The 16,382-nt window shown below is 37.1% G+C and overlaps 1 protein-coding gene across 5 annotated transcripts in view; it reads right to left on the bottom strand.

The window, feature by feature from the left end:
- Nucleotides 1-16,382, bottom strand: part of TAB3 (TGF-beta activated kinase 1 (MAP3K7) binding protein 3) — a 77,490-nt gene that overhangs the window by 20,977 nt on the left and 40,131 nt on the right. For 3 of the 5 annotated variants that reach the window (XM_070944188.1, XM_070944190.1, XM_070944187.1), the window contains 4 exons: nucleotides 12,015-12,108; nucleotides 11,533-11,616; nucleotides 4,045-4,183; nucleotides 3,052-3,695 (listed from right to left, as the gene is read on the bottom strand). In XM_070944188.1, coding sequence (XP_070800289.1) covers nucleotides 3,563-3,695; nucleotides 4,045-4,183; nucleotides 11,533-11,616; nucleotides 12,015-12,108 — 450 coding nt within the window. In that variant the 3' untranslated portion in view covers nucleotides 3,052-3,562. Of the gene's footprint in view, nucleotides 1-3,051; nucleotides 3,696-4,044; nucleotides 4,184-11,532; nucleotides 11,617-12,014; nucleotides 12,109-12,235; nucleotides 12,311-16,382 lie in introns of those variants that run through there. The other 2 variants (XM_070944189.1, XM_070944191.1) reach the window with 2 other exon arrangements.

The following is a 16,382-nucleotide window of genomic DNA, read 5'->3' on the forward strand; positions in this document are numbered from 1 at the left end:
ATGAAAGATTTAAAAGAAACTGCAAGTTCTTGCTACATATAAAACCAAAAGCAGAATGTTACATTTTCTTAGTTTATTGGGTTGGCAACTGCAGTGTTCAGTATATGTTATTTGGAAAATCATGCATGCACAGCCTCTTAACACCTTATACATTTTATCTTGCAATAATAGTTTTCATTCACAGCATACACAAATCCATATGATAGAAAAACACCCTATTTACAATTAGAGCATGGTTTTGTTTTATAGTGAACGAAGTTAACAGGATTTCAATAGAGCAGAAGATATAGGTGTACAGGTTTTAAAGAACGTATTTTTAAAAAACCTAAAAAAAGATTAAGCTATTATATTAATTCAACTAACCTACCAATTAAGGATTCCCTTTCTCGCACAGGTGATAAGCTTTAAAGATTATTTGTAAAAACAAATATAACACATGGACACAATGTTAACTATAATAAGCATTTATTTCTCTGCATGTTTTCAATCTTCGGTTGTCTGACAGCCTATCTTTCTATTCCATGCTATATTGTGAATTTATTTCACATTTAGACCACACTACACGCTTTCTCAATTTAGAAGCTTGTAAATTCAAGAATACAAAGTCATAACCAAATATTTAATTTTTTCATGTACTCTTTAAAAAAAATAAAATATTTTGTCCTAATTTCCAAGTCTGTAAAATCCGAGAGACTTTAAAGGAATTTATAGTAAAAAAGGATGGGAAATAAGTGTACAGAACTGAAACATACAATAACTGAGAGAAAACATGACTTAATAATATGACTGAGACCAGCTCTTTAAAAATTAAATTTGCTTCACACATCTGTCATAAGGATAAATACATACATATCACAGAGAAATACACATCTCCTCAGATTTTACAAAACAGTCTCTTTTCTTCTTAGCCCTCTCTTCCTACACAAACATGCTAGCTTTATAGTTTCATCAAATAATCAAGTACAGGATTTAATTTTGGCTTGCTATAAACTATTCTATCAATTAAAATTGTGACATCTTTATATATGTGAAAGGATACATTTTAATAACATTAAATACAAAAGAGGCATGTATAAAGAAAAGGTTTTGGAGACTTAGAAGGTATTCTTGAACTTTCTAGTAAACAGATTCAACCAAGATCTATGGGCAAGGGCAAATCAGTTATTATTAAAAAGTAGTGCATTTTAAAAATTCCTGACGGCCTTAGAATCCCACCACTCAGACACACACATTCTGAATTTATATGCATTATAGTGCATTTTGTGTATTAAACATAAGGAATCCAGACATTAATGAAACCTTTTAGACAATCAGCAATTATTTTGGCATAACCTAAATCCATTTTGATTAAATTCACTTATTTCCGGGTACTTTCCATGTAGACATGAATAGATTCACATGAACTTACATATTAAAATTAATTTCATTGCTATCATCTATATTACATGTGAAAGGACATTTACAAGTAAACCAGTAAAAGGATTCTTTTGAACACTGAAATGTGTTTCAGTGTTTCCCCGAAAATAAGACCCTGTCTTATATTTTTTTGAATCCCGAAAAAAGTGCTCGGCCTTATTTTTGGGAAGATCTTATTATTTTGGGGCACGTGGAGCAAGACGGGGCTCCTCTTGCCATCTTACCTGATTTCCAGCTCTGTCTCCCAAACCCTAACCAGAGGAAATGGCGGGGACCGGCTGCACATGCGTTTAAATATTTTTGGGGAGGGCTTATTTTCAAGGGAGGGCTTATTTTAACCCATGCGCTCAAAAGCCCGATTGGGCTTATTATCAGGAGATGTCTTATTTTAGGGGAAACAGAGTATTACCTTCCCCACTACAAACTGTGTTTTGACTTTTACTTCAGTAGTGAAAGTATGAGTAAATCATTGAACATTATATTAGTTCCACAATCTAGCCTGGGCATTATGCAAATGTACTGAATTCACCTAGCATGGCATGTCCAAAGAACTCCCTGCTCACGACATAAGATAAGGAAACCTTAAGTTCCTATGTATTCGTTTATCAAAATTTTGATGGTGCTTTCCAAATCCAGAAAAAAAAAAATCCCTTAAGATAAACTCAGCCTAACTTTCATACAAAGCTGTAAGTACAGTATCTCATTGCCAATTAAAATCCTGTATACCTCCAAACATGCTATTTACTGTATGTTCTGAACTTAATGAGTACAATTCCCTTCCCTATAGTAGTTGACTAAGTGCCAAGCAGAAGGTTGTTTTAAAAAGATCATGAAGTTATGACCAATACTAAGGAGCAATACTAATGTGATTTAATAGATAACTTTAAAAAGAATACTTTACATGAGAGTCTTTGCAACTTCATATCTTAATTTTTTCTCTAGGTAAAAGAAAAGAATTTCATAATTTTACTCTTAAGTAGGGATACAGAATTCTTATAAGTTCCCTTTTAACCTCTCAGTCATATTTGTTATAGTGTAAAAGTCAACTAAAATAATCTTAATATGAGCACTAATGTAATAGCTCTATTTGATTGACTAATTGAATCAAGCTTGATTCCATATAGCTTCTGTAAAAATTTTATGGACTAACATCTATTGTATTCAATATATTTCAATTTGAACAGAAATTATATCATATATAATACCAACAGATAAGAGCAAGATATCCACAAGTAAAATATGATTCTCCATTTTGCAATCCCTGCAAAATCTAGAATAATGAATGTGTAAGAAGTAAAATTCACTGTCCTAGTGATTCTTCAGTGTGAAAAAGGAATTCTGATTATTCATCAACAATTTTATTTTTGACTCAACTTCAAACTCAGAAGACTGCTTTATTTCAGTATCCTGAAGCACTCACAAATAAAATATCCTATTCATGATTAGCATATTCATACAGGTACTAGTACAATTCAATTTCTGGATTCTCTATACCATTTCTGGATTCTCTATACCCTTTAACTGTCTAAGAATCACACCAAAATGCAATGTGCAACATTTCAAAAACCACCACTCATACTAATTAATACAAGTTAGTTTACTGACAATGTGCAAATAAACTTTATTGGAGAGCTCATATTGATTAGTGGTTTTCAGCAAAATCAGAATGGGGACACAAAGCACCTTCTGTGCTGTAAACATTATTAATTCTTCACATAAGTGGAAGCTGAAAGGCCTAAGAAAGAGGGTGCAAACATTTCTTATACTATTAATGGCTGAACTTAAGTTTTCCAAAAAGAATTTGGAACAGTTCTGCATTTGGTATATGTCCACTCCACTGTCAAGCAGTTTCAAGGGAACATACTGGTAATTTATAAAAGTATACTTTTACTTTTTAGCTTTAAAACACAAAGACCTAATGAAAGCATGCAGCACTATTTTTCCTGTGTAATATGGTATAATTATTTAACTACCAGTGTTAGCATGACTTGGTGAGTGCTGTACAAGCAAAAGGGACTGTAAAATCACTTCAGATTGTACTCTATAAATAAGATTGTACAGTACTTTTCCCTCCTCATCACAATTCACAATATCAAAACAGCAATTGTGTAGACTTAATTTACCCTGAAAAAAGCAGCATTTCAGATTATCCTTTTCTGTTCTTTGATTCCCCCTTTTTCAGTAGTTTACAGTCTGGAAACATAGGGAGCTCTTGTTTTCCAGCTTGCTCTGGCCAGATCAGCTCTGATTCTTCATAGTTTGTCTGCATACCTGTAACACTTCACAAAGTAATTGTTCAATGCTTATAAAAATATATGTAAGGACTACTAACAAGCAAATGTAATTATGGGGGCTAGAACAACAGTAATCACTTGTTTTCCTGCATATATTCTTAAAAGAAAATACATCTTGGATTCAGAATATCCTTTCAAACTTTCTTACCACCATGGGATAAGAGTATGTTTCCATAAACTAATCTTTAGTGCAGCATGAATGAAAAGGAATTTTTTCTCTCAAAAACTGAAAATGACCTGGTAGGGAACTAAAAGATCCCCCAAATTTTCATCTATGGCTGAGATCTCAAAGCCCATCTTAATACAAATTAGACTTTGATAAATTCAGGCATACCGCGGCATTTCACATTGCTCACAACGATTCAGTGCTGGGTGATTCAAGAAAGTACAGCTGTCACAATTCCATGGAGCTCCTTCAAAGTCCTCATCTCTTGGCTGTGATCGCAGAACTTGCTTGGAACTATTTTGATGGTCTACAAAGAATCATTTTTCTTATAAAACATAATACTTTTAAATATATAAACATCATAGGTCAATAATAATATTTGTATTAATATTTTATTTGGCATTCATGTATAAGCACACTGTAAGGCCTGTTTGTTTTCTCTACAATAATCATTGTTGATTGAAAGTGAGTTTTCTATACCAGAAGGTGAACTAGAATTTGGGTCTTCAGTACTACACTTTAACTACATACCAAGTGCAATATTCTGAAAATAAATTCTATTGGTATGATTTTGGTCTCCAGTAAAAATATAGTAAGATATGTGAATTATGTACCGTATTTTTCAGAGTATAAGACACACTTTTCCCCCCCTAGAAGAGGGTGAAAATTTGGGTGCGTCTTATACACCAAATGTAGCCAAAAAAACTGCGAGGCACTGAGGAGGCGATGGTCTGTGGCAATCCCAGCCTGGAACAGCTGATTGGGAGTATTCCGGGAAGCTAATCCACCCACCAATAAGCTGCTCGTGCTGAATCAGGCTGCAATTATGTGCTGAAGCTGACCTGGCTGTTCGCTATTTGCTGCAAGGACTGTCAGAGTTTGCAGCAGCAATCACATCCAGAAAGCACACACAAGTAACTGATTCAGCAGGATTCAATAATTTCTCTTTATATATAATATAACTCATGAAGTAAATATACAATACCAAAAGCAGGTGTTCCAAAGTGGTAGTAAATACAAGCAAAACACAAGCAGAGGAGAGGAGTTTCAGTTTCAGAGATCAGCACAGCATGCAGCTTTAGAACAGTTGAGCTAAGCCATGCCCAGGCTCCTTGCTGTGTCCTTCCTTGTTCTCACACAGCAAATACTGTTTCAATTTCCAAACAGCCCTCAACTCTCTCTCACACACTGACAGGACGCTAGCCAGATGAATACCGATGGATGCTGGTAGGCAGAGGCAGAATTTTTTTTTCTTATTTTCCTCCCCAAAAACTAAGGTGCGTCTTATACTCCGGAGTGTGTTATATTCCGAAAAATACGGTATATTCTTTTCTGCCAAATTTTGTCATTTGAGGTAGATAGTATGAGATCTACCAGACTAAATTTCAAAATCATTCCAACAAGAGAAAATTACTACGATGTATTTTAACATCCTATACTAGAACTGTTTCTAAGAAATAATGTGTTGAGTTCAAACAATTTATTAATGTGGGTATGACACATTCTTACTTTAGCTACCATGTTTTCCCGAAAATAAGACCCTGTCTTATATTTTTTTGAACCCTAAAATAAGCGCTTGGCCTTATTGCCATGCGTTCAAAAGCCTGATTGTGCTTATTATCAGGGGATGTCTTATTTTGGGGAAAACAGGGTACTAATATCTATTAGGAGCATAGTAATATGAAGAATGGTCCAGAACATTACTCTAACATGTTACTGAATTATATTAATTACCATGTCTTTTGGCTGATTTTGATTAAACATTTATTTTACAATCTAACAAAGTATTTCCTATATTTTACCCTAATTAATTAAAGATTTTGAAAATACTACACAAAATGCATGGAAAATCATGTATAAATGCCTTTATCTTCTACAGTAGGGTGAACTATTCAACATTTATATATGCACAATTAGATTATATATAATGTAAAGTCTTCATTCATTTGAACATAATTAGCAAACTGACTTGTAGCAATATTTAATATATTTTAAACTGCATTATTTTTCTCTCCAAGGATCATAATTTGTACAATATGGCCACGTGGCAACAATATTTATACTTCCGTAAATTACTATTTCTATAACTTCTACTCAAATATAATGAGATGACTAATGTGTGAGGTAGAGGACCTATAAAGCCATATATGGTATAGGGCTTGATGCCAGAAAGGTAGCATCAGGATAACTAAGAGACTGCTTGTCTATAATCATTTCTTTTTTTTTTTTATAATACTTTATTGAATTTTATTTTTTACACAAATAAGATATAATAACAATTCTGTTTGACATCGGATTCGCAGTGTTTATACATATATACATGAAAAATTATCTGGTGTCATTTATACTATACATTTCTAATTAATTTCTAATTAATTTCTGTGCCTTTTACTCCTTCCTTAATCTGATTGATTTCTACACCTTTTTCTCCTTCTTTGATTCTATCATTTATCCATTCGTACCATCTTCCCCACACAGTATCATAGTCTGAATTTTCATCATCATTTATCTCATGTGTTAATTTACTTATCTCTGCACACTCTAATATTTTGCTAATTATAAGGTCATCTGGTGGTGGGTCTTTCTTTTTCCAGTATTGAGCATACGCCAGTCTGGCAGCTGTAGCTATGTGTATTAGGAGGTGGACCTTTTCCTTTCCATACCCTTTCTTTGCCATTCCCAGGAGAAATATTTCTGGATTCAAATCGATTTCTTCTTTAATTATGTCTTTCAACCATCTCCGAATTTTGCTCCAGTATCTTTTTGCTTCGGGGCATGTCCACCACATATGAAAGAAGGTGCCCTGACCATGGCCACATTTCCAACAATTTGGGTGTACATTGGGGAACATCTTTGCTAATCTCGCAGGTGCTAAATGCCACCTATGGAGCATTTTATAATGGTTTTCCTTGTATGTGGCTGCTCTAGTTAATTTATAGTTTTTATTCCAGGCTTCTTCCCATTCGTTAAAGTTCAAACTGTGCCCAATGTTGCTCTCCCATGCTCTCAATTGGTTTCTGATTGTATCCTCATCTCTGTCTTCATCTAATAAGTAGTTATATAACTTGGCCAATGCTTTTTTTTCTGGTCCCATCAAAATTTTGTCTAATCCGTTGTTTCCTAGTTCTAAGCCATATTCATCCTTATCTTTCTGGTATCTTGATTTTATTTGTAGGTAAGTCCACCAGTCTAGGGTTATACCTTGGTCTCTCAGGGTATCATTTGATTTGAGGTTTCCCCCTCCGTCGACAATGTCTTTATATCTGCACAGTTTCTCCATTCCCCACCTGTTGGGGTAAATCAATGCCTCTGCCGTTGAGAGCCAATTTGGGACTTTTGAGTAGTATCTCTGCCTAATCCCCGCCCATGTTTGTATTAAGGAATCCCTAATTTTGTGCCTGTGGAAGTAGGTTTTCTTTTTCTTGTCTTTGTCCCATAGGTACGCATGCCACCCTCTCTGTAAATCATGGCCTTCTAACGTTAGGATTCTCTTATTCTCCAAAGTAATCCATTCCCTTATCCATATCAGTTTTGCTGCTCTGTAATACGTTTCCCAATTCGGGAGTCCAAAACCTCCCACATTCCTTTTTTCCTGTAAGATTTTGAGTGAGATCCTCGATTTTTTTCCCTCCCAAACGAATTCCCTGATGTTCTTATTTAATTCTAAAAAATTTTTTTTCTCTAAGGTCACTGGTAAGTTTTGATATAGGAATAGCATCTTGGGGAGGATGTTCATCTTAATTGCCGCAATTTTGCCTATAAGTGACAATTTAATCTTTTTCCATCTATCCAAATCTTGTTTTAGTTTATTAATTAATGGGGTATAATTATCTTCTTTTAGAGATGAACACCTTTTGGTTAGCCAGATTCCTAAATATTTTATTTTTGGGACAACCTGTAGGCCCAAAACTCCTTCTATCTCTTTCTTCTGCGTTTCAGTTACATTCTTAATTAGTATTTTGGTTTTAGATTTATTCAATTTAAAGCCAGCCACCTCTCCATATTTACCCAATTCCTCTAATACTTTTTGTTCGGATATTAATGGGTCTTCAAGTATTAGCGCCACATCATCCGCAAAAGCTTGCGTTTTGTAAGTCTCTTTTCTAATCTTTAGGCCTTTGATTTCCTCGTTATTTCTAATCTTTCGTAGCAACACTTCTAGGGCCAGGATGAATAATAACGGTGACAGGGGGCAGCCCTGTCTTACTCCCTTCTTGATTTGGAATGTTCTTGTCCTATCTCCATTTACCAAAATGCTAGCCCTCTGATTGTCATAAATATTCTTTATCATCTTTTCGAAGTTTTGCCCAAATCCCATTGTTTTAATTTGCTTGGTCATAAAATTCCAATTTAAATTGTCAAATGCCTTTTGGGCATCCAAAAAAACTATGGCCAACTGCTTTTCTGGGTGTTCTTCATAATATTCTAAAGTATTTAACACAATTCTCAAATTATCCCTAATTTGTCGCCCCGGGAGAAATCCATTTTGATCTTTATGGATCCAGTTGTTTAATATTTTTTTGGTTCTTTCTGCCATTATACCCATGAATAGTTTGTAATCAGTGTTTAAGAGCGAGATCGGTCTGTAATTTTGGATTTTTTTTGGGGTCGGCACCTTCTTTCGGCAGCAGTGTAACATGTGCTTCCCTCCACGAGTCGGGGATTTTGGAGCCCATCAAGACCTCATTGAAAATTTCCATTAATTTGGGTTGTAAAATTTCTTCCAATTTTTTATATATTTCTCCTGGGAATCCGTCTGGGCCTGGTGATTTGTTGTTTTTGAGTTTGGAGAGGGCTTTTTTGAATTCTTCAGTTGTTATCTTTGCATTTAACATCTCCTTCTCTTCCTCCGTTATTTGTGAGAGCTCCGCATTTGCCAGATATTGGTCTATTTTTTCTTCCAAGACCTCCTCTTCCTTGTATAGTGCTTCATAATACTCTCTTGCTCTTTCTAATTTTTCTTCTTCTTTATTTAAAAGATTTCCATCAGCGTCTTCTAGTGTCTGAATTGTCCCTTTTTCATTTTCCTTTTTTAATTTATAGGCCAGCCACCTGCCCGATTTGTTGGCGTTCTCAAAGTAGTACTGTTTTGTTCTTTTTATTTTTTGGGCTAGCTCCTCTTGATCTAGGATGTTTAATTTATGTCTCCACATCAGCCAATTTTCTTTTACTACAGTATCTCCAGGTGTTTTCTGGAGTTTCCTTTCTGCTTCATCTAGATGTTTAATGAGATCTTCCCGGGATTTCCTTTTTAATTTGTTTTTATATGCTGAGTAGGATATTATTACCCCTCTTAGATAGGCCTTCATTGCGTCCCATACTATTTCGCGGGGGGTTCCTTGATTCTCATTTTCTATAAAAAAAAGTCTTTATTTCTTCTTTCAATTTTTCTACACACTCTTGGTCGCATAGTAGTTTTGTGTTGAGCCTCCATCTCTGTTGTTTCTTTCTCTTTATGGTTCTCCATTTCATTTCCAGGGGGTTATGATCAGCCCAGATATTTGGGCTAATTTCCGCTGTCTCTATTTCTAACCCCAACGTCCTGGTGACCCAAACCATATCTATTCTCGACCATGACTGTTGCGGATTAGAATAGAATGTATATTGTCTTTCGTTTGGGTGTAAAGTTCGCCATATGTCAATTAGGTTCATTTCCTCCACCAAATCGAAAAAGGCTTTTGGTAAAGTTGCCCGTTTATTTTTATTCAATTTATTACTTTTGTGGTCATTGTCTGGGTCTATGATTCCGTTGAAATCGCCTATCATGCAAATTTTATTATATTCCATTTTCCCTAATTGTTCCCGAAGCTTTTGAAAATATTCTCCTTGTTTTTTATTTGGGGCATAAATGCCCACAAGTAGTATTTTAGTGTTTTCTCTCGTAATTTCAACCATGAGGGTTCTTCCCTGTGTGTCATTATATTTCAATTCTGCTTCAATTCCTTTTTTAACATAGATTACTACCCCTCTCTTTCTTTTTTCAGCTAATGAGGTAAATAGATTACCATATTTTTTATACTCCAAACGTTTACCCTCGTCCTTTTTTATATGGACCTCTTGTAAGCAGATTATATCCATATTTTGTTTTGCTAGTTTTGTAAGTGTTAATTTCCTCTTTTTACTATCGTTTAATCCATTAACATTTATTGAAATTAATTTCAAATCATTCATTCTTATTTTCCTTGCTCGGTCTTAGTTCTTGTTTAGTCTTACGGCTCTTACTGGTCTTGTTTTTTTCTCTTTGGTTTCTTCTTCGGTCTTCTTCTCCTCCGCGGTTCCTTCCTCTTCTAAATTTGTCGCCTCTATTTCCTCCTTACTGCTCTGTTCTTCTTCTGCACCCCTTAACTGATCAAGAAAATCTTGTGCTGTGCTCAAGCTATCTATTTTTATTTTTCTCCCCTGCCAGGTGACTAACATCCCCTCTGCTTGTCTATAATCATTTCTGTCTGCCCAGTACATCTCAGCAGAATGGATGCACTCTAGGTTCCTACCATTAACTGCTGTCATCTTGTGGGACCTAGGAATTGTGCCTTCTCTGTTGTGGCCACCATCCTCTTCACAGCTTCCCCCCAGGGGTAAGGATGACATTCTCTCTCCTAGGGATCAGGAAAGATTTGAACACCTAGCTTTGGTGCCAGGTCTGGGTTTGATGTTTATTATTTGTTTAAGGTCCCTATTTTATTTTGTTGTTTATTGGATTATTTATACAGGGGTGTTTGTCTGATTTAATGTTATCAGTTGTTTTTATGTTTTTTTCTATTTTTGTACACTGCCCAGAGTCCACTAAATTTGAGTGGAATCTATCCCGATTCCAAAGGAAAGCGTTTTCGGGCGGCAGACCCGCGATCCCCTTCCTGATTTCAAACATGGGGTGTGCAGAGGCAAAAAAAGTACATCACGTTTCAGGCAGCGGATCTGGCCAGGAGGAAAGAGAAGGTGAGTCTGTTGAGGAGGACGAAGGTGCGCGGGTCTGCAATGTGCAATGGGAAGAAAAGCATTTTTAGGCGGCAGTGCTGCAATCCCCTCCCTGAATCCAAAACGGTTCCTGGTTCCCCGCTGCACATTGCAGTGAAACGCGCCTCTGAGAATTGCATTGGGGAATCTGGCCAACGGGCAGCGGTGGCTGGAAAGGAGGGATGTTTCACTTTAGGGGCTCCCGTTCGGCTCAGCTCAGTTCCTAGACGCAGAGAGGGCTTAGGCGGCGGCTCCTCACATTGCTGGGGAGTGAAGTCATCACGACCATTGTCTGTCCTGAGCTGCCCACTGGGCGGCCAGAGGGCTGACCAGCCGCAAACCATGGGGCCCGTCTTGTTCCCTGAAGCTGCCAGGCAGATTCCCCCCCCCCAAGACCTTCCCGAAGAGGTTTGTTCCTCAGGATGTGCCCCGACCCAGATCCCTGCTGCCTGGAACTGCCTGAAAATATCCGAAGGGTGAAGGCCGGTGGGTGGGCAGCGCTACATTCAGACTATAAGATGCACCCAGATTTTCACCCTCTATTTGGGGGTAAAAAGATGTGTCTTATACTCCGAAAAATACGGTAGTTGTGCATAAGAAACATATACAGTACATCTAATTTCCTTCCTTCTAATATAAGAATCCCTCTACAAAAAAATACCAGAAACAAACTACATCTTGAACATTTGTGTAGTGACTCACCTTTTTTACATGGCTTTGGCGGCACAACAGGACCAGGCTCTATATTATCATAAAAATTATTCATGGCTTTCAGGTCAAAGTTTCCTATTAATAAAAAGCAGAAAACAATGTATTTTGAACAGGATATATGTTTAAGAGGTAAAAGAAGTTACTGGTTAAGTGTGCTTTTGACATGAAACAATACTGAAATGCAGCAAACAACAGTGTCTTAAAGTCATATAGCCTTGCTATTCTGGAAACTGCCCATATATAATGAAGAATGCTTGCAAATTCTGTCACTTAAATGATACAGAATCAATATTGGCAAATACATTTTCACTAAAGTATCAAAACAATACATCTAGTAAAAAGAAAATTGATTGGATTATCTTTCTTTCTATGACTATGATAGGAAAAGACAATATTCATAAAACCTCTTAAATTCTTACATAAAGTTCCATATCAATGCATTTCAGATACAGAAAATCATTGAAAACATCTACCTCTAGACTGAAGGAGGTCAATTTCTTTCTGAGTACAGTCTACATTTATCTGGAGCTGCCTATTCATGCTTCTCAATCTTGTCATCTCCTCGGGCTAGCAGAGAGAATCAAGAATAGAAAGTAAGTAAGCTGGCACATTCATTTAACTAAATACATAAATGTAGCCAACCAGAAGCCCATTCACAATTTTTTAAAATTCTCCCCACCTTTCCATCCCTTACCTTTATCAGAGGTGCATTCATAAATTACAAAAAAGATGAGTTAAAAGTACAGATCCTCCTTATTGATAGTATCACCTAATAAGAGAATGTATGTCTTTTAGAAAGACAGCTTTTGTCTCCACATCAAAAAAAATCAATGCTCAATGTAAAAGCAAAGAATTCCAAGAGCCACAAACTGGAAATGACAGATTAATTAATAGTCTCCTTATCAAATTGAAAATGACTATTTTCAATATTTTATCTATCAATTTATATGCTAAAAAATACCTATAGGCAGTCCTCATGTTACAATAACAATTGGATCTTGAATTTCCATTGCTAAGCAATGTGTAGCAACCCCAAGTCCACAAGGGCAGGGAAGCCAGCCTGGCTGTGGGTGGTGCAAATAGTTGTTGGTGGCAGGCTCTTTGGAGCATAAGCAGATTGGCAGAGGTCATGTACACTCCATTGGGGGTCATGGGCAGGTGCTATGGATAATGGGGGACTGCAGGCAGGTCAGCAGGGTTGTGGATGATTGCTACACAGCACAAGCAGGATGATTTGGGGGAGGTGCTTGATATTGTACTCTCTAGGAGGGTCCTTGGGAGAAAAAGCAACAGGAGTAACTTACGACTTTCCCTTCCAGCTTGCCAATTCACATTACTTGTGAGAGGCTGACAGGGAATGGTGCAAATGACAATCAGGGGAGGCTGCAATGGTCCTAAGTGTGAACCCAAACATGATGATGTGACTGTATGGGTGCTGCAATGGCCAGAATTTTGAGGACCAGTCATAAGTACTACTCATTCAGTGCCACCATAACTTTGAACAGTTACTGAATGAGTGCTTGCAACCTGAGGACTACTGTGTTTCCCCAAAAATAAGACCCGGTCTTATTTTCTTTTGGGCTTGAAAATAAGCACTTGGGATTATTTTCAGGGAGGTCTTATTTTTTTGATGTGCAGGAGGCAAAGAGCAGGGGGCCAACAGGAGTGGGAGCACAGTTACCACTGGCTCCGCCCTCTCCGTCCCACTGTCTGCTTGCCCGTGGCTGCAATGGGCCAAGCTTTTGGCATGACCTGGCCTCCACCTGCCCTGCCTGCTAGCTCAGCTACTGCTGAGACACTTCTCAGCCATGGCGGGCTGTCTGCAGCTGCCCATGCTGCTGCTGGCCTCATGGGGGCTCTTCACCCTCCTGGCAGCGCTGCTCTTGGCTGGCCTGCTGGGCTGGAAAATCAGCAGGAAAATCCCCCCCCCATTTTCCTGCCGATCGTCCTTTCCATGGGGAACCCTGCACAGATGCACATCCCAAAAATGATCCCTCTGAAGCCTCCAGCCTTGCAATCCTGTGCAGGGAAGGCAGAGGTTTCCTTTGAAACTGCAGCAGAGCATTGCATTGAGAGGCCTCCACAGATAACATCGAGTTGCACATCTTGCTCCGCGAGAGGGGTGCAGGCCAGGGGCTCAGCAGCCAGGGAAGATGGTGTTTTGGGGTGCAAAGGAGGAAGGGGCGATCTCTCCCTCCCTCCTCCGTATCACTGAAACACCACCATGGAGCTCACACAGGGCAGCACAACCGCTGCCGAAGGGGGCAGGCCGGCAGCAGGGAAGATGCTCTGGAAATCTGGGCCAAATTGCCACACAGCCAGGAGCAGCCCAGCAGGGCTACTGAGAGCAGCACAGCCAGGAGGCTGAAGCCAGCAGCAGCAGGTAAAACAGGTCCAGCAGTTGAGCAGAGTTGGGGGTTGGGGGCCTATTCTGATGCACCGCATGGCTTTCTGCCACATCATAGTAGCAGCCTGAGCAAAACCTGAACTCCAGGCGAGACAAAATGAGAGGCAGCTCCCAGCTCTCACTAGCTCAGCTGATCCATAGGGCTGGAATTAAGAGGCCAAACCTCCATGAGGTGACCAGGGAAGGGAAGGGCTGCATCCTGTACTGGCCACGCCTCTTCATTGGGGCTTATTTCTGGTGTAAGGCTTAAATTATTTTTTTTATTTTATTATTTATTTTATTTTATTATTTTATTTTATTATTTTATTTATTTATTTTATTTTTATAATATTATATTATATTTTATTATATTATATTATATTACATTATATTATATTATATTATATTATTATATTATATTATATTATATTATTATATTTTATTTTATTATTTTATTATTTTATTTTATTTTATTTTATTTTATTTTATTATTTTATTTTATTATTTTATTATTTTATTTTATTTTATTTTATTTTATTTTATTTATTTTATTTTATTTTATTTTATTTTATTTTATTTTATTATTTTATTTTATTTTATTTTATTATTTTATTTTATTTTATTTTATTTTATTTTATTTTATTTTATTTTATTTTATTATTTTATTTTATTATTTTATTTTATTTTATTATATTTTATTATATTTTATTTTATTTTATTTTATTTTATTTTATTATTTTATTTATTTTATTTTATTTTATTTTATTTTATTTTATTTTTTTATTATTTTATTTTATTTTATTTTATTTTATTTTATTTTATTTTATATTATTTTATTATTTTATTTTATTTTATTTTATTTTATTTTATTTTATTTTATATTATTTTATTTTATTATTTTATTTTATTTTATTATTTTATTTTATTTTATTATTTTATTATTTTATTTTATTTTATTTTATTTTATTTTATTTTATTATTTTATTTTATTTTATTATTTTATTTTATTTTATTTTATTTTATTTTACTTTATTATTTTATTTTATTATTTTATTTTATTATTTTATTTTATTTTATTTTATTTTATTTTATTTTATTTTATTTTATTTTATTTTATTTTATTATTTTATTTTATTTTATTTTATTTTATTTTATTTTATTATTTTATTTTATTTTATTTTATTTTATTTTATTTTATTTTATTTTATTTTATTATTTTATTTTATTTTATTTTATTTTATTTTATTTTATTTTATTTTATTATTTCTATACCACCCTTCTCCTGCGGGACTCAGGGCGGTGTACAGCCAAGATAAAACATTGCATATAAAATTTAAAAACAGTTTAAAAAACAATTAAATAATTTCGGCCCAAGATTTAAAACAACCCAATTAAAACCGAATTCAATTAAAACTGAGAGGATGGGATCAAGCCAGCCCGGCTAGATGGAATAAGTGTGTTTTCAGGGCCCGACGAAAAGTCCGGAGGTCTGATATCATGCGTATCTCAGGGGGTAGGTCGTTCCAGAGGGCAGGTGCTGCCAGAGAGAAGGCTCTCCCCCTGGGGGTCACCAGCCGGCACTGTCTGGCCGACAGCACCCTGAGGAGGCCCTCTCTGTGCGAGCGAACCGGTCAGTGGGAGGCTATTGGCGGCAGAAGGCGGTCTTTCAGATACCCCGGCCCTAAGCCATGGAGCGCTTTAAAGGTGGTCACCAACACCTTGAAGCGCACCTGGAAGACCACAGGAAGCCAGTGCAGCTCGCACAGGAGAGGTGTCATATGTGAGCACCCCGTCGCTCCCATAATCCCCTGCGCGGCCGCATTCTGGACTAACTGCAGCCTCCGGGTGCACCCCAAGGGGAGCCCCATGTAGAGAGCATTGCAGTAATCCAGGCGGGAAGTGACAAATGCTTGAGTGACCGTGCGTAGGGAGTCCCGATCCAGAAAGGGGCGCAACTGGCGTATCAGGCGAACCTGACAAAAAGCCCCCCTGGTCATGGCCGTCATGTGCTCTTCTAAAGACAGCCGTGCATCCAGGAGGACGCCTAAGTTGCAAGCTCTCTCCGTGGGGGCCAGTGATTTGCCCCCAATAGCCAGCGATGGCACCAGCTGGCTATATCGGGACGCCGGAAGCCACAGCCACTTGGTCTTGGAAGGGTTCAGTCGGAGCCTGTTTCTCCCCATCCAGGCCCGCACGGACTCCAGGCACTGGGACATCACTTCAAGGGCATTGTTGGGGTGGCCTGGGATGGAGATGTACAGCTGAGTGTTGTCAGCGTACTGATGGAACTCCACCCCAAAGTCACGGATGATCTCACCCAGCGGCTTTACATAAATGTTGAACAGAAGGGGCAAGAGGACCGACCCTTGTGGCACCCCACAAGCAAGGCGCCTCGGGGTCGACCGCTGCCCCCGTCAACACAGATTGTGACCGGTCAGAGAGGTAGGAGGAGAAC

The sequence above is a fragment of the Pituophis catenifer genome, unplaced genomic scaffold (assembly GCF_029215685.1).
Source record: "Pituophis catenifer annectens isolate HBS135680 unplaced genomic scaffold, rPitCat1.0.hap2 SCAF_4, whole genome shotgun sequence".
Lineage (NCBI taxonomy): Eukaryota > Metazoa > Chordata > Lepidosauria > Squamata > Colubridae > Pituophis > Pituophis catenifer.